Source organism: Crocodylus porosus, unplaced genomic scaffold (genome assembly GCF_001723895.1).
Source record: "Crocodylus porosus isolate Cpor-Errol unplaced genomic scaffold, CroPor_comp1, whole genome shotgun sequence".
In the NCBI taxonomy this organism is placed as follows: domain Eukaryota; kingdom Metazoa; phylum Chordata; order Crocodylia; family Crocodylidae; genus Crocodylus; species Crocodylus porosus.
This window is the reverse complement of record NW_017728950.1, coordinates 19,813,001-19,831,227: the sequence shown is the minus strand read 5'-3', so window position 1 is coordinate 19,831,227 and position 18,227 is coordinate 19,813,001. Positions and strand designations below refer to the sequence as shown.

The following is an 18,227-nucleotide window of genomic DNA, read 5'->3' as shown; positions in this document are numbered from 1 at the left end:
ACCACTTCCCTGGATCTTTTGGACACACATCAGCTGATGCATGCCAGAATTCTATTTGCTTTTCTGGCGACTGCTGGCTCATCTTCCGGTTGATTGTAACCCCAGGTTTTGTTCAGATGCTATGCCCACTAGTGGACCACCACCCATTGCGTAGTTGTGGTGAGGATTCTTCCTACCTAGATGAAGGACTTTACACTTATCCCTGTTAAACCTCATCTAATTTAATTTTACCCACAAATCCAGTCTGTCAAGGTCATCCTGGATCCTGACCCTATCCTTCATTGTGCCCAGAGGAGAATCAAATGCTGTGTTCTGAAAAAGGTGAAACCTATCATTTTAGCCATATCAGAACTTTCAATTTTCTGATCTCCCACCCACCTCTGATTTCCCCTCTCCTTTCTCCCTTCCTCCCAACAACACACAAAGCAAAATGTCAGTGAAATTGTCATGATTTTACTTTTTAAACAGCATTATCTGATGAAAAGACATTATGTGGAAAACTTTTGGCCAGTTCTTGGTATATAAGAATATTTAGTAGTGACATGTATTTCTTGAAAATTTTATTGTGCTTTCCAGTGGGTGGAGCTAGTGAACTACCAATGATGTTTATTATGCCACTTTTACCATTATGTTACAGTGTCTGGATAACTATATTTTAATATAAAAATGTCAGATGTAGGATCTCTTCTTGTTACTTTGATCTCAGTTTATCAATGTGTGATTCTTAAGTAAAGATATCAAATTTAAATCTTTAAATCTTATTTTATTTGGTGGATTTAGGCTGTAGGTACATATTTATTGTATTTGGTAGGCTTTTATTTACAATGAAACACTTTTTCAAAATAAATTGCAATTGGCTATCTTGTACTAGACACAAGACAATTAAAACGTGCAAGTCATTAAGAAATGGTGGTGAACAAGAGTCAAACCTAATCAGTGATTTTCTTTTTCACTTCCATCCAATGATTTTATTTTTTCATACCATAGCCTTAAACTCACACTGCAGGTTATAAAGCAGAATTTGAATGAACATTACAAATGAACTTGTAGACTTCCTGAAAAATCTAATAATGGCTGTCTTCAAAGCAGGATATACTGAATATAATATAATTTCTGTTCAATTCAATATTAAATATAATGAAATATTTGCTAATTCAGGAGGTCCAGTGAATCTACTTATATTTTTGTTTCCAACAAAAACTGTTCCATCTTGCCTCACATTTACTGTTTTTGGAGTGTATGTTTTTGTTTTATTGCTTATATTGCGCACTGTATTTATTCTTTTCAGAGAGAGACATGGTATGTATCACTGCAAGTTATTTAAAAATGACTTTCAAGACTTTATATTTTTCTTTTTCCTGATCTGCTTCCAGAAGTAAGGTTAAAAATTTGAAATATAGTTTTTCTAAGAAGCTAAATTCTGTCGTGGACTTGGAAAATGCTATAATGCATTTTCTGGAAGCAGGGCTGACCCTGGTGGGGGGAATCGGGGCGACTGCCCCAGGCCCTGTGCTTTGAGGGACCCCATGAAGTTGGGCAAAGTAGCCATAGTGACTCTGCACCACTGCCACCAGCTTTGTGTCCAGCCACTCGATACTCCCACAAGCTCTGCTGCTAACGCCGCTGCTGCCAATGGCAGCAGCAGCTTCTTTGGGTCCACAGCATGTGGGATCGGAGCAGGGGTGGAATCTGTGTGGGCTGATTTTCCCCAGGCCCCGCACCCTACTCAGGTCGGCTCTGTATGGAAGTATTCTAATACTTTGGTTCTTTGTCAATTAAACATTGTAGCTCAGAGAGAACAAGTCGTGAAATTTTATAGGGAATAGTATTATGGCATATTTCACAATTAACCTTTATTGGTTAGTGATTTATAATAGTTGTACATGTGGAGCCACCCTCCTAAAATATTACTATATATAATGTAAAACTTATTATTAATGTTTACGTATTGAACTGATATATCTGGTTTTGCCAAACCCTGTATTAAATATTTAGGATTAATATTATCCTAATCTAAAAGTAGAATTAAATTCAGCCTAGAAGTATCATCTATAGCAGAGGGACCAACCTTTTAGGCAGGAGTGGCACAAATTAACCCTGCAACATCCCTGAATGCCACTGCAACTCCCTTCCTCTATCCAATCTGGTGCTCTGCTTTCTATTCCCTACTCTGTACTCATTGCCTGATCTCCTTCTTTACTTTCTGCTTCATGCATCATCTGTTGCTGTACTGCCTGTTGACTTCCTGATCTCTTGGGTACCACACACAGAGGCTGCCCTTGCCACTTGTAGCACTTATTCTTGCGGTTGGTTATCCCTGACCTAGAGTATGGTGATGTTGGGTCTCTAGGAGCACTGGCCTGTACATGGCCCACCTGCCCAAGTCAGCTGAGGCACTCCAGAAGCAAAAGTTTGCCTGCAGAACTGCCTGACTTGCTGGACACTAATGGCTCAAGAATCCGAACTAGGAATGAACCCAGAACAGTTTAATTTGTGAACTTCCCATCACTGTGCTGTAGAAAAATCCTAAAAATATACTTATAGGGTGCATCTATATGTGAAATTAATGTGCCTGAATTTTACTGATCAGTAAATTCAGGAGTATCAAGCTTTGCCTGGGACGCATCGACAAATGCATCCTGCTAGGCACAGATTTGTACCCAATAATGGGTCCAGGGCTGCTGCTGCCCTGATCTGTCTCCCTGTAGCAGCCAGGGGGAGCTGTAGACTCTAGCCACAGCTGCCCAGGTGTTGGGGTTGCTCTACAAAAGACTACCCTGTGCCTTGGCAACATGCTTTTTTGGCCTGGTATGTGACCCTCGTAGGGATGGTGATGATGGCCACATGAATGAGAGGCTGAGAGCTATGGGACTCTTCAGCCTGGAAAAGTGCAGGCTCAGGGGGGACCTGGTGGCTGCCTATAAGTATATAAGGAGTGTACATCAGGATCTGGGGGAACACCTGTTCACCAGAGCGCCCCATGGGATGACAAGGTCAAACAGTCACAAACTTCTCCAAGACTGTTTCAGGCTACACATAAAGAAGAACTTCTTTACAGTCTGAGCCCCCGAGACCTGGAACAGGCTGTTGCCAGAGTGGTGCAAGCACCTATTCTGGACTCCTTTAAGAGTCAATTAGATGTTTATCTTGCTGGGATCCTGTGACCCCAGCTGACTTCCTGCCCCTGGGGAAGGGGGCTGGACTCGATCTTCTGAGGTCCCTTCCAGCCCTTATGTCTATGAAATTTATTAAATCTATGAATGCCCTGCCTTCCACAAGCTCTTGGGCATCTGGCCCCACTGCTTCTGGGTCTGACCTGGTAGCTAGGACTGGTGGCACTGCATTGTCCAGTGCATTTGGGACAATGACCAGTGCTGGACTCATTCTGGATGACTCAGGCCATGTTCCAGGAGCTAGTCCAGCAGCTCAGACCACCACAATGTGACCACCACTCCCCATGGAGACCCAGGTGGCCATCACCCTCCTCAAGCTCACCACGTCTGCCAGTCTGTGCTGTTTTGGCCGCATGTTTGGGGTGGGCAAGCCAGTTGCTAGGGAAGCTGTCCTGGAGGTCTGTGGCACTGTCCAACACATCCTGGCCCATACTGTGCTCCAGGTCACTGATCCCTTGGAGGTGCTGGTGGGCTTCTGAGCCCTTGGCTTCCCCCAGTATATTGGACCCTTGACGGGACACATATCCCCATCACCTGTCCACCCCAGGTGGACTGCCCCTACTACAGCCAGCAGGGCTTCCACTTGGTCATGTTGCAGGTCATGGTGGATCACTGGAGTGTCTTCAAGAGCATCTGCTCCAGCTGATCTGCAGCACCTGTGACACCTGGATTTTCCAGAACTCCATCCTGTCAACCCTGGTTGGTGTCCCAGGCCTGCAGGTGGGCAATGTGACCATTCCACCCCTCCTCATCAGAGAGCCTGCCTACCTGCTGATGCTGTGGCTCATGCACACATACAACAGCCAGCTTGACCCACACAAGGCACACTTCAACAGATGCCTGGGATGAAGCCATGCACTGGTTGAGTGCTCCTTTGGGTGCCTCAAGGGATGCTGGTGCACCCTCTCTGCCCACCTTGAGTTCACTGATGCCAGCATCCCCTGGGTCATCACCTTACCTGCATGCTGCACGACATCTGTGAGGCTTGGGGGCCACTGTACTACAAAGCCTGGATGTAGGAGGCATGGTGAGCAGAGGATGCCTAGCACTGGGAGTGCCAGCTGCAGTGGCAGTTCCAATGACGCCCTGGGTGAGCCATACATCCAGCAGCAGAAGCCAGAACACTGTGTACTCAAGGGGCTGGTGGACCACTTCTTCTTCCATCTCCCACAGTAGGGTGCCTGGCCAGCTGCCCACAGACCCTAGGCCCACAGCACACTCCCAAGACCACGTACACTGTGGACATTTTCCAAATATCAGTCTTTATTTCACCCCAGAACACAGCAACAAACCTGCCCTCCCTCCCATCCTCCCTCTCCAACAACAGACCTCATCCCTAATCCCAACACCCACCACCAATAAAGCACCCTCTTCCTTGTGAAGCTATTTACACTGCTGCATTGACAACTCTCAGGAGACAGGGTGGGGCTGTGGTGTGGAGGCATGGCACAGAACCCAAGGAGAGGCACCCAGCACCCTGGCCTCTGCTGACACTACTGCAGGTGTGGATGCCACACCAAGCCTACTGGGCTGGGGGGTGGCCTGGGGCACAGAGCAGGTACTGTCCAGCCTGCTCCTTCTCCTCCTCCATGGGCCCAGGGGCCAGATGCGGCCAGCTCCCACTTTGGTGCTGAGTGGTAGCCCAGGCAGAGGGCCAAGCTGCTGGGGGACCAGGCTCAGAAGCTGAGGTAAGGGGCCCTGGATGGTACATATGGTGCTCCATCTCCTCCCAAACTCACTGTGGAGCTTGGCGCTGGGCTGCAAGTGGGTGCCAGGGGCCAGGTGAGGCTGTGGCCAGGGGTTGGGCATCAGGCAGCACAAAAATGACTGCCAGGGCCAGGATGGTGTCCTCCTCCATTGTTGCCACCACCTGTGCCACCATGATGCTCTGACAGTCCTGAGCCTTGACTAGCCTCTCCAGGAGGGTGATGTGCCTTTCCTTGAGCATGAGGTATGCTCGGTCTCTCTCCAGGTTTTGTGTTTACCAGGTCCAAAGGTCCATAAGCCACTCTTCTACCATAGTGACCAGCTGGTCCAGCAGTGTTATTTAGTCCTGGGTCCAGTGCTGGCAGATGTGGCACATGCAGAGGGTGCTGGCCAACAGTGGTGGTGTCTTTGCAGCTGCATCTCTGCCAGTGGCTTGTGGTTCTCCAACATGTGCAGCTTCTGGACCTGCAGAGCAAGGACAGAGTGTCTCTTTATGATAATTTGCAACATTTGAGATAACATGCACTGTACTGAGGGGCTGTGTGCTGCCTGATTTCAGTTTGGGGATTGTGCATGCACAGATGCTCAGGGACCATGGTAAGTTGTCTGGGTGGGCCCTTCCACAGGCAGCCACTAGCTGAGCCCTCCATCCCCTACCCAAGTTGTGCTAGGGCTCCTGCCAGCAGCTGCCATGGTGGCTCTAGAACAATTATCCCCCTTTATCCTCCCAACAGACCAGGCAGTTTGCTCCTGCGCTGCTGCAGTTTACACATGGGTGATGTAGAGCTGGTGATGCTTCTCCCTTCCTCCAGTGGCCCTCTCCAGAGAGGGGTCCTGAGCCAGGGCCCCCTGTATGTGTGGCCTGTGCTCCTAGTATCCTCTTGCTGAGAGTCCCCTCGGCACACCACAATAAGCTGTTTGAGTGCACTGAGGGGTGCCTAACCCACTACACCCTGATGATGATGATCACCATGGCGCCCTGGATACAGCTTAGAACCTAGAGTGGGTCCCTGAGCTTTGATGATACCCCAGGCAAGCTCACCTGGAGGGGTATCTCTGCCTATTCTATGAATGCATGATCCCCACATTTGAAAAAGAGCTCACTGCTGCCATTGACAACTTTCTCTGAATGTGACAGGCCCCTGGCTGCCTATCTGGGAGCCCACTGGCCTCTCAGTAAAGTCCTGAACTGCCTCCCACCTCCCTGCATGTTGTGGGGGAAACTCCAGTGGGCAGTTGGAGCTTGACCAGCCAGGTTCGGGGGTGGGGGGGAAGGAGACCCTCCCCCCCTGCATGTGGGGCCCCTGGCTCCAGGCTTGGAGTCTGGGGCTGGGTGCGTGAGCTTGTTAACCAATTAGCTCAAAATTAAGAGTGAGACCTTGTGAAAGGGGGCAAGGCAAGATGCCAGATTTATTGATTAAGTGCTTAATATATACTCATACACACACACACAGAGTCATACCCCAATTTCTGTTCTGAGCTGGTATACATTACCAGTCTCATCAGTGTCTGAGTCAACTTAGTGGCCAGCTAACTTGATCATGAGTGGGAGCCAGGCTCTTTCAGTCTGTCTTGCCAGGTGAACCAAAGCTCCAGAATGATATGCAGAACAAGACCCAAAATCTACAAGTCTTGCCCCACCTTTTATATTCTTGTCAATTCATTCAGTCCTCTGGGCTTTTGCTGTGTTATCACTGTGTTCCTCCTTGAAGGTTGATTGATGTTGTTCTCTCGCTGTTCTAGGGTGGATTCTTTTTGTTTTGGTCTTTTACCTGTCTGCATTCTTCAGCCAGTCACCAACTGGTATTTTCCCTTTCCACAAACACACTCTTACCCATGCAGTGTACAAGGGAGTGAAAGGTCAAGAAGCTCTTATGTCAAGCTACAGAGCAATACAAAATGGAGTTTCTTAAGGCAGTGCAGAACTCAAGAAAATACACCAAAAAAAGTCAAGATAATACACAAAATTAAGGCAATAGGCAAAAGTCTATCTTCATGTGATTTACCTAACCTAAAGCTGGTATTTATGCTATTTGCATAACAAGCTGGCATGGGCACAGGTGGTTACAGCACCCTGTTCCTGCCTCAGCCTTCCTCCTTATGCAGGGTTTACTAGACGGCTGTGGCAGGTGCTCCTGGTGGTCGGACTTAATCCCTGGCTATGGTGAGGTGGTCTGGCTGCCTGTGGTGTTGCAGGGCATGGAGGCACAGTGCCTGGCCACCTGGGCAGTGGTCCCTCTGGGGATGAGCTGGAGTTGCTTGCTGCTGAGGCCATATGCAGCCTATCCCTGCTCGGGGTATGCTGCTGGAGTTGGTGGGGCAGGTGATGGTCCAGGTTTCCTGAGCTGCCAGGCAAGGCTGTGGCCAGGGAGCATGCCAGGACCTGTACTGGAGGCCTGAAGATGCCTTCCCCACTGAGCTTTCAGAGCACTTAGGCCATGGCAGTCTCTGGCAGCCCGTCCATGCTGGAACAAATGTTAGAATCATAGAATCATAGAAGTAGGGTTGGAAGGGACCTTATAGATCTTCAAGTCCGACCCCCTGCCAGGGCAGGAGAAAAAAAAAACTGGGCTCAAATGAGTCCAGCTAGGTAGGCATCAAGTCTCCTCTTAAAGACCCCCAGGGTAGAAGCCAGCGCCACTTCCCTTGGAAGTTGGTTCCAGATTCTAGCCACCCTGACTGTGAAGTAGTTCTTACGGATGTCTAATCTAAACCTACTCTCCAACAACTTGTGGCCATTATTCCTTGTTATGCCAGGAGGTGCTAGGGGAAACAAGGTCTCTCCCAAACCCTTCTGGTCCCCCCTAGTGAGTTTATAGACTGTCACCAGGTCCCCAAATGTTGTGCCTTGCTAGGGTCCTTCAGGACTAGAATTTGGTTCAGCTGCTGCTGGAAGGGCTTGAACCTGCAGGCAGCCCCAGAATGACAATTGCGGCCCCTGACTGAGAACCACTGCTTAGTCTAGTTTGGCTCCTGGACTGCTCTCTCTGCCATTGGGTATGCCATCATAGAAGCTTCTGCCAGGGGTCTTGGGAAGTCAGGCTGGGTTTCCAAGTACTGGCATCAGTTGGGGGCATGGTGCCTGGGAGGCAGGCTCTGCCCATGTGGAATCCTGGAGGGTAGAGTCAGGGGCTGTAGGGCTGCAGGGCTCAGCACATGCCTGTAGCAATGGGTCATGGAGTCCATGGGCCAGGCAGCTGCTGGCATGGGCCCCAGGGAGCAGAGCTTGTTAAGCGCAGCAGCCCTGCAGACCCATGTGCCTGTATTGATGGGGCATGGTGCCCAAAGGGCAGGCAGAATCTGGCATGGGCCCTGTGGGTCAGGGCAGGGGGGCCAGAGGCCAGCTTGGAACAACCAATGAACTGTGCCTCCCATGTAGCTGCAAAAACCTCTGGCCACATGGCTCTGCACCAAGCAGGAGGCTGGCCTCCTGCTGGTGTGGCTGTCCAGGCGCAGTTTGCACCCATCATCATCATGTACACATGCATTAGTTAATATGTCATTTTTTCTAGTACCTATATATATTGGTACTAGCAAACAGCATATTAGACTAATTTAATGTGCAGTAATTGCCACACACATGTAGATGGTGATGTTTTACTGTGCATTGATTAATCTAATGCTCAGTAAAGCAGTTCATGTAGACGAGCCCACACAATGGCTTCAGTGTGTTCTGGCTTCAGTGCTGCCAAAAGATACCTTGTCCATCTGCTTCCTCTTATGTACACCAAACCCAGAAATATGTCAGGGGTGGGGAGGGTTCCCCAATGGCATCCCCAGAGCATAAATACAAATTTCCCAAGTACCAGACTAGAGCCACAAACTACTGGACCATCCCTTGTCCAGTTATTCTTCAGGCTTGCATCTAGCTTTAAATTATGCTTCTCAGGATGAAGAATGCTCACTGTTTGCATGATGCATCTAACATTTACTTGGGATCTCAGTAAATAACAACAAATAATTGGATACCTTTGTTGAGAGTAGTAATATTTCCTCATTAAGAAATTACTAATAGAAGTAACATTTAACATTTCACAGCTCTACCAACTTTTTTTTAACTACTGCTATACTTGCTTTTTTCCTCAGCCCTAAAGAAGAAGGTCTTGCATTCAAAAGCTTGTCTAACTGGACCAGCTATGTAGTTGGGATAATAAAAGTTATTACCCAAAGAAATCCTTGCCTCTTGCATAATAGAGATAACAGCATTATTGGCTATTAGGAATAAATAATTTAGGTATTGGCAGATTTCCATTAAAACCTCTTGAAAATGTGTTCAAGTACTCTCATAAACATGGATTCAATTAAAAAAGAAGTGGAAATTGTCTTCATAGGTCAAAGTCGAATGTACTACAAATGCAAGGTCAGTTGGTGGTGAAAAAACACATTGAATGGTGACTCTAAAGAAAAGAGAGAACTTATTGTGTGTCTTGGAACATGTCTATTAGAAGTACTTCATGACATCGGTTTGTGGACTCTCAATGCCTGAGAACATTTGTGGTCAAGAAAGCATGTAAAATATAGACTTGGGAATGATTGGCTAGTCTGCAGTACTGCAGAGGAAGACCTGGGAGTTACAATAGACCAGTGGTTCCTAACTGTTTTTATACCGCAGACCAGCACAGGAGTGGGAAGGGGCACACAGAGCCAGCTGCCTCCCTCCTGGGGCTGCCCTGCCACCCAGCAGTGGAAGCCGTTTGCTGAGGCAGACCGATGGGAGGGAGGGCTGGGGCTCAAGCCATGACCTGGTAGCCAACCCTTCACAGCCTGGTACCAGGCCATGGCCTGGTTGTTGGGAACCTCTGCAGTAGACCATAAGCTGGATATGAGCCAACACTGTGTTCATGTCACAAAAAAGCCAACATCATGCTGGATTGTGCTAAGAAGAATGTTACTTGCAAATCAAGGGAAGTGATTCTTCCACTGTATTCAGCACTAATGAGGACTCATCTGAAGTGCTGTGTCTCATTTTGGGCCCCATACTGTTTGGAAAGAATCCAGTGTGGAGTAACAAAAATGATTGTGGCCTGGGAGGCAAGGCTTATGAGGAAAGGCTGAAATAATTAGGGTTATTTAGTCTGGACAAGAGAAAACTCAGGAGGGATTTGATAATAGTATTCATATACCTGAAGGGTGATTACAGGTAGGATGGATATATGGGCTTTTCTCTGTGACCACAGGGGACAGGGTTAGAAGCAAAGGCCCCAAGCTTCAGCAAGGGAAATTTAAGTTGGAAATTAGGAGGAACTTTCTGACTATGAGCGTGGTCAAGCATTGGAGAAATACCTAAAGAAATTGTGAAATGCCCATCCTTGAAATTTTTTAAAATCAGGTTAAACAGATACTTGTTTGGGATAATTTTGGCAGTGATGAACCTGCTGTGAGCAGGGACCTGGACTACATGACCTCTGGGAGTCCCTTGCAGCCCTGCTTCTTTATGATTCTATGAAAAGGGGCTTATCTGAAAAAGCAGGTACTGCAGAGAAAAGTCAGATGGGACAAAGTTTAATGATGAATCTGCAGGAAGAGTTATTATACATTGGCTAAGAGAATAGTGTTCAGCACAGAGAAATGTTTTTCATTCTTGTTAGTTACAAGTACTGATACATGGTTATTTTTTAAAGCAGAAGTTTATTTTCCACTTCAGTTTTGTCTGAAACTTAAACATCTCAGTAGTGAAAGGTTAAATAAGATGCCTGTAGAACAAGCATTATGTATGTCCTGCAAGTCCATTCCCAAAAAAGTGGGGCTTGGGAAAAATCAAGGTACAGGCAGAACAGTAAGACAGAAAATAAGTGTAGTTTTCTTGATAGGTCACCATCTTGGCTGCCATCTTGGGACCAAAAGTCCCACCCCATCAGATGGTCTTTCGCATGACAACCTTCCCCCCTTTCCTCTTATATGGTGTGTGACATCTCAAACCCTGCCCCTGCTCTGGTCACATGGTGCATAACATCACAAACCCCGCCATCACCCCAGTCCCATGATGCATGACACCAAAAAAACCCTTTCCTGACCCTGTCATATGGCACGTGACTCCCATCACATGGTCCATGACCTCAGATGAACAGCCTATTAAGGAGTGTGAGATGGATTCCAAGGCCCCCCAAACAGGAGCAGCTGTTGTGACAAAACCCATGCAGTCCATATCAAACCTACTTGTGGAGAGCATGGAGGTGTTGAACAACCCTGTCCCAAGGGGCTGAGGTAACTAATTTAGATTATTTTTTGTGGGGGTGTTTTGCTCTTGTAACTCTCTGGGCCTGTGCTAATTACCATCTTTTTGCAGGTAGACAATGCCTTTATAGAGAGCTTTCAAAACCTGCACATTGGTGCCCTGCTGAAAGTAAAGGTTTTTTGTGTGAACTGTTTTTGTTCATATCTGAAACAGAGGAGTTTGAGTCTGAAGACTGATGTGACAGTGTTGTCCAAAGACAATGGCCACCAAGCAAGACTTTGAGCCTGCGGAGGTTGCTGAGCAGGGCTACAAACCCATGGAGGTCACCGAGCAGGGCTGTATTGGGGACTATTTTCCAATAAAAAAGTAGTTTGCCCCTGTTCAGAAAAGGTTTTTTGCATGACCTAGTTTTGAACAACTGTTCAAGACAAGGCTGAAGACTATTGTTAATGTTGTATTTTGTTACTTGCCTAATAAATCTTGTTTTAATATGGTTTAAATTTGTTCTCAGTGGCTTGAATGCATCACACAGGTGTTAGCATGGGGTGGGAGTGGGAAGGCACTGTGATTACCAGACATGTCTACATGGGAGGCTGGTCACCTAGGGTCATGCCATGCAGCATGTGGAATGGGGGGGTGGAGTCTGGGGCCTTTGGGCAACCCTTCTGATGTCACATGTCATGTGATGGGGTGGAGAATTCTGGAGCCAGCATTGTAGTCTGAAGGCTAAGTCATGACTGTACTGTGTGGTCTAAGGTGGGTCTTGCAGCATGAAAGGTAGGCTTTGGGGCCTGAATGGGCTGTCCTTCTGATGTCATGGACCACGTGATGGAGTCAGGAGTGGGTTTCTGATGTCATGCAATATGTGACCAGGGGCTGGGGTGAGGTTTTTGATGTCATGTGTCATGCGACTAGGCATGAGGTTTGTGATGTCACATATCATATGACTGGGGAGGGGTGGAGTTTGTGATGTTACATGTCATGCGACCAGGGGTAGGGGTGGGGTTTGTGATGTCACACACCATACAAGGGGAAAAGGTGGGAGGGGTTTGTCGCATCAAAAACCATGTGATAGGGTGGAACTTCCAATCCCAAGATGGTGGCCAGAATGGCAATGAGTCAAGTTGATGAGTGGGTGTTCCTATATGGTACTGAGGGTCAGACACTATAATATCTGAAACATTATTCGACTTTCTACTAGAAATAGCTTCACTATTTTTATGCTAGCCTGCCACCCACATAAAATGCCTAGTGTCTTTCTAGCTTCAGTTGAAAATTATGCTATATTTCCCTGTGTTTTGTTTGCTTAAGCCTGTAGATTCTATGACCTATGGCTGAAATTTCCATACCAAAGCTTTGCAACATCAGCCACAAGGCACGTGTGAGGGGAGACACTGGGAAAAGTTATTGTAACTGATTTCCCAAGGAGAGCCTTCTGGAGACTAAGTCAGCTCCTCTGAATGTGTTCTGACATAAGCAGCTGTGAGATTAAGGTTATGGACAGGTGTTCAACTTAAGTGTGAAAAATTTACAGATAGTGCTGGCCACAGGAATGTTGTGGTGTCTGGGCCTGGAGGTTGCACCTCTTCATGAAGGACGTGCAAGCTGCAGTCCCCAGTGTTGGGGTCAGTGCTGTGGGGGGGCGCGGGGGCTGAGGGGGAGTCTACACAGACAGCTCCAGCCCAGTCCAGAGCAGGCTGAGATCATAGTAAGCATTATCATCTGACTGTTCAGAACACATTTGAACTTTTAATATGGCACAGAAATGTTTGCTACAATCTAAATAAAACATGTGCCAACTGTCCTGTGCAACAAGACCCTAAGAGCAGCCTGTGTGGTTGATAAATAAAAGAAGCAGCAATATAAAAGCAATTCAATTAAGATTAAGTCTTAAAACCAACTTTGTTGCCTCAGTGGAGATGAATCAAGAGTGAAATAAATCAATGCTAACAAAGATGATTATCCCAGGTTGTCTTGTTTTTCAATATGCATGGAAGTTATTTGGGAAAATGAGGGAAAGAATCAAATTACCAGTGCTAATGCAATCTTATGTTTATAGATCTAATACTTTTCCTCTGTGTGAGTGTTCACACACACTCTGGAGATGAGAGCTACATTATAAATTACAAACCAGTGTCAAAGATGGCATTTCTCATGTACCTTTGAACACCTATATGCAAATTGTATGCCTACAACTGCAAAAAGTATGAGGAATAAATAAGATGAGCTGGAAGCTGCAGCCTGTGAAAGGAACTATGACCCGGTTGGCATCACAGAGACCTGGTGGAACAGCTCTTACGACTGGAATGTCAACACTTCAACACTGAGGGTTACACTTTCGTTCAACAGGACAGGAGAAAAGGTGGTGTCACCTTGTATTTCACAAACACACATTCCCTGGTTCAGGAGGAAGAAGACAGCAAGGCAGAATGCATCTGGGAAAAGATGAAAGGTGAAAGATGCAGCACCAGTATAATGGTTAGGACTGATTCTGGACCACCAAATTAGGAAATGGAGGTGGATAAGGAACTCTTCCAGGAGGTGACTAATCTATCCAAAAACTATGGAGTGGTACTGATTGGAGACTTTAGTTTTCCAGGCAACTGAGGGAAGAACAATAGGCAAACATAAAATGTCAAGCCAGTTCCTAATTTCTGTGGAAGGCAGCTTTCTGTTCCAGAAGGCTGAGAGTATAAGTAGGGGATCATCTATCTTGAATTTTGTTCTGACAAATAGGGAAAAACTGATGAAGGATCTGAAGGTGATGGGCAACTTGGGAAGACATGATCATGATACGACAGAAATCCAGATCATAAGATGGGGAAAACATAAAGTCAGTAAAACTAGGATGCTTGATTTCAAAAAGGCAGATTGAACTCAAGGGATTAATAAGTATGGTGTCATGGAAAGACAGACTGAAGAATAAAGGCACCAAGCGGGGCTGGGAGCTTCCAAAGGATATAGTATTGGAAACCCAACAAGAAATGGTTTTGACATGATGGATGCACAAGAAGAATGCGAAGAGACCAATGTGGTTGAAGAAGGAGCTTCTAGGGTGCCTCAGATACAAAAGAAAAGCATGTAGTCAATGGAAAAATGAGCAGGTCAGTAAGAAATATTACTAGGAAAGAGCAAGAACCTGCAAGGACAAAATCGGGAAGGCAACAATGAACTACACCTGACACACAAAGAATGAAATGTGCCTGGCAAGGGAAGTTAAAAACAACAAAAAGAGGGCCTAAAAATATGTTGGCCAGAAAAGAAAGACCAAGGAAGCAGTAGGTCCACTGTTAACAAACCAAGGTGAGCTCTTAACAGAAGATGCAAAGAAGGTGGAGCTACTCAACATCTCCTTTGCCTTACTTTTCAAAAGAAAAATTAAACAAAAGCCCGATACTTGGATAAGGAAGAGGACAAGCTGAGGGAAGAGATAAGAAAAGATAAATTTAGAGAGCTTTTAATGGGTATGAATTAATTCAATTCATCAGAACTGAATGAACTTCAGGGTACTGAAGGAACTGGCAAAGGAGATCCTTTTACCTGTGGCAATGATATTAATGAAGTCATAGGAAATGTGTGGTAAGATACCAGAGAACTGGAAAAGGGCCAACATAGTGACCCTCTTTTAAAAAGGCAAAAAGGAGGACCTGGAGAACTACAGACTGGTTAGCTTCACCTCAATATCCAGGAAGTTACTGGAGTATACCCTAAGAAAGCCCATTTGCAAGCATCTGGAGGAGGCAAGGCTGATCACAAGCAGCCAGCATGGATTTACTAAAAAAAACTCATGTCAAACTTTATCTCCTTCTTTGACAAAGTAACTACTTGGCTGGATGAAGAGAATGCTGTGGATAGTGTATCTGGACTTCAGCAAAGCTTTTGATAAGATCCCACATGACCTTCTCATAAACAAATTTGAGAAATGTGGGCTGGACAAAACTATTATAAGGTGGATAGACAACTGGATCAATAGCCTCGAGCAATGGGTAATTATAAACGGATCCATGTCAGAATGACAGGAGATTTGCAATTCAGTCCCATGTGGATCTGGCTTGTTTCCATTGCCACTCAGTGTACTTACTAATGATTTGGATGCTGGCAAGGAAAGTTTCTTGAGCAAGTTTGCAGATGCCAGAAATCTGGGCAGAGTGGTGCATGCATTGGAGTATGAGAGTGAAATGCAGAAGGATCTTGACAGATTGGAAAGCTAGGCTGGAGCTAACAAAATGAAGTTTTCAATGCTGACAAATGCAAGGTGCTACATCTTGGGAAGAATGATAAAAAATACAAATACAAAATGGGTGGCAACACTATGGAAAAAGATCTAAGAGTCTTGGTAGACTACAAATTAAATATGAGTCTGCAGTGTGATTCAGCTGCACAAAAAGTAAATAGGTTTTGGGATGCATCAAAAAGGAGCATTAGGTACAAGATATAGGAGGTGATAGTGCTTCTCTGGGTGCATTTATACAAGATGCTTTACTGTGCAGTAAGGCATCACTATGTAACATGCGCAGCAACTACTGCACAGTAAAACAGGTGAATATGTGGTTTTCTATTACCTGTAAACACAGGTAGTAGATTAACTGTGCATTAGCTACTGCACAGTAGTGGATGTATAGACACTGACCATGAGCAGATGTGCTCCCAGTAAGCCAGACAAGCAGGAGGTCAGGCTCCTGCCTTGGGCAAAGCAACATGGCTGGGAGTACCTTCAGCCATGTGGAACTCCTCAGCAGTCCCAAGCTGGCTTGCAGACCCCTGGCCTAACCCCCAGGGCCTGTGCCAACTGCTGCCTGTCCCTGGGCACTGTGTGCTTGTGGTCAGCACATGCCAGCTGCAGCAGTCTTGCAGACCTTTGGCCTGTGCTGACCCTAAGGCCTGTACTGACTGATCCCTGGGTCCTGGGCACCATGCTCCTGTGCTGTGGGCACATGCCAGGACCCAAAGGTACCTGGAGTCCCTGCTGGATCCAGCACCTGTGATGGCAGCATCCCTGGCCCCAGGGAGAGCATCCCAGGGATCAAACTGGGTGGCAGATGAGACCACTCAGCAGTCTGGGGTAAGGCTGAAGTCCAGAGGCAGTTTGCCCAATCCAAGGTAAACACTCATATTTCTGTCTGCATGCAGAAGCCTGGCTACGATTGGTCTGGGCAGCAGACCTGCATTAAGGAGAAGGTCCTGAAAGCTCACTGGGTTTGCATCATGGACCATAACCACCAATCTGGGGTTGCCCGCAGGACCATGCCCTGTATGGACTGCAGTCTATCTGTGAGGGACCCAGGCCACAGGCAGCAGGTGTACTCAAACACACCTGGAAAATAGGCCATGTGCTGTGGGGACACTGACCTGGGCCACCTCTCTGGAGAGGGTTGCTGGTGGGAAGGCAGTAGTGTCACCAGCTCTGTCTCCCAGCTAGGCAGGAGCCTCTCACCCTCCAACCCCAGGCAGTGTGGACCAGGAGGCATGGAAGCAAACTGCTTGTCCTGTAGAGCAGAGACGTAGGGTGCTGGTCTGGAGCTGCTGGAGCAGTTGCCAGTAGAAGCCAGGCCTGGCTTAGCCTGAGGAGGGCACAGGGAAGGCAGGCAGGCTGCCACAAGCAACAGGTGGGCTGCCTGCCCCTATGCAGGGGGTGAGGATGGAGGGCTTGGCCAGCTTATCATGCCTGGCCAACTTACTATGGTCCCTGGGCACCTGTGCACACACAACCCCAATCTGAGGCTGGGCAGTGTGCAGCCCCTTGGTACACTGCATTTTATCTCTGAAATGTTGCAAGTGTCACAAAGAGTCTCTCTGTCCTTGCTCTGCAGGTCCAGTAGCTGAGCACAGGAGGGAACCAGCAGCTCCAGTGGGGATGCTTCAACAAGGATTCTGCCACCATCTGCTGGCACCCTCCCCATATGCCACTTCCACCAGTGGTGCCTCCAAGACAGGGCCCTGTTGCTGGACTGGCTGGTCACCACAGTGGAGACTAGGGTCTCAGACTCATGGTCCTGGTGAGCCAAGGATGTGATGAGAAGTGGGAGAAGGACTGGGAGGACTGAGCCTTCAGAAACAGGCTCCTCACCATCAAGGAGAGGTATCTTGCTCTCCTCGAGAGGATGCTGGAGGCCCAGGAGTGGCAGGTGACCACGGTGGCCCAGGCAATGAAGACCACAAAGGAAGACCACTGTGTGCTGGACACCATCATGACCCTGGTGGTCACCTTCATGCTGGCCGCTGCTCAGTCCTTGCCCCACCTGGGCCCTGGAAGCCACTCACAGCCCTGCACCAAGCCCCCCAGTGGTCCTGGGAGGAGGTTCAGCAGTGTCTGCAGCATCCAGGGCCCCCTGCCCTGCTTCTGAGCTGGGTCCCTCAAGAGCCTGGCTGCCTACCTGGGCTGCTGCCCACCACTCATCAGCCCACCATGTAGCCCCCAAGCAGAAAATGCCTGCTGCTGGGCCAGTTCTGCCCACAGGCCCTGCTTGGCTTGGCCTCATGGAGGAGGAAGGGGTAGCAGGCTGGACAGTGCCTGCCCTCTTCCTTAGCTGAGTCTCCAGCCCACCAGCCTCACCACAGTGTCTACACCTGTGGTGCTGCCACCAGAGGCTGGGGTGCCAGGTGCCTCTCCCCAGGCTTTGCACTGTAGGCACCTTCAGCCCACCATTCCCCTATAGCACTTCATTGACCACACTCTGGTGCACAGGAATGAGGGTATTTTCTTAGTGGTGGGCACTGAGGTGAGGGGGATGGTGCTTTTGGGGAGGGAGGGCAGGAAGGAGAGTATTATGTAGTGGAAGGAAATAAAGACTGATCATTCAAAACTGTCTGGAGTGCGTGTGGTCCTGGGGGTGTGCTGTGGGCTCAGGGTTTGTGGGCAGTCACTTAGGCGTGCTACTGAAAGGGGTGGAGGGGGAGACAGTCCACCAGCGTCTTGTGCACAAGATGCCGTGGCCCGTCTGCTGGGTGTGTGGCTCACTCAGGACCTTGCGGGGGGGGGGTGCTCATTATGGCTGCTGCTGCCTGACCACCCAGATGCCAATGAATTGCTTCCCTCAAAACTTCATAGTTCATAGATTCATAGATTCATAGATGCTAGGGTCGGAAGGGACCTCAACAGATCATCGAGTCCGACCCCCTGCATAAGCAGGAAAGAGTGCTGGGCCTACATTACCCCAGCTAGATACACATCT

The 18,227-nt window shown here is 47.8% G+C and overlaps 1 protein-coding gene across 1 annotated transcript in view; it reads left to right on the top strand.

The window, feature by feature from the left end:
- PCGF3 (polycomb group ring finger 3) overlaps positions 1-17,792 on the top strand; it is a 149,972-nt gene extending 132,180 nt beyond the window's left edge. The window contains exon 9 of the mRNA XM_019554854.1: positions 16,866-17,792. Within this exon, the coding sequence (XP_019410399.1) occupies positions 16,866-16,874 (9 nt within the window). The 3' untranslated portion in view covers positions 16,875-17,792. The remainder of the gene's footprint in view (positions 1-16,865) is intronic.
- Positions 17,793-18,227: the final 435 nt, after the last annotated feature.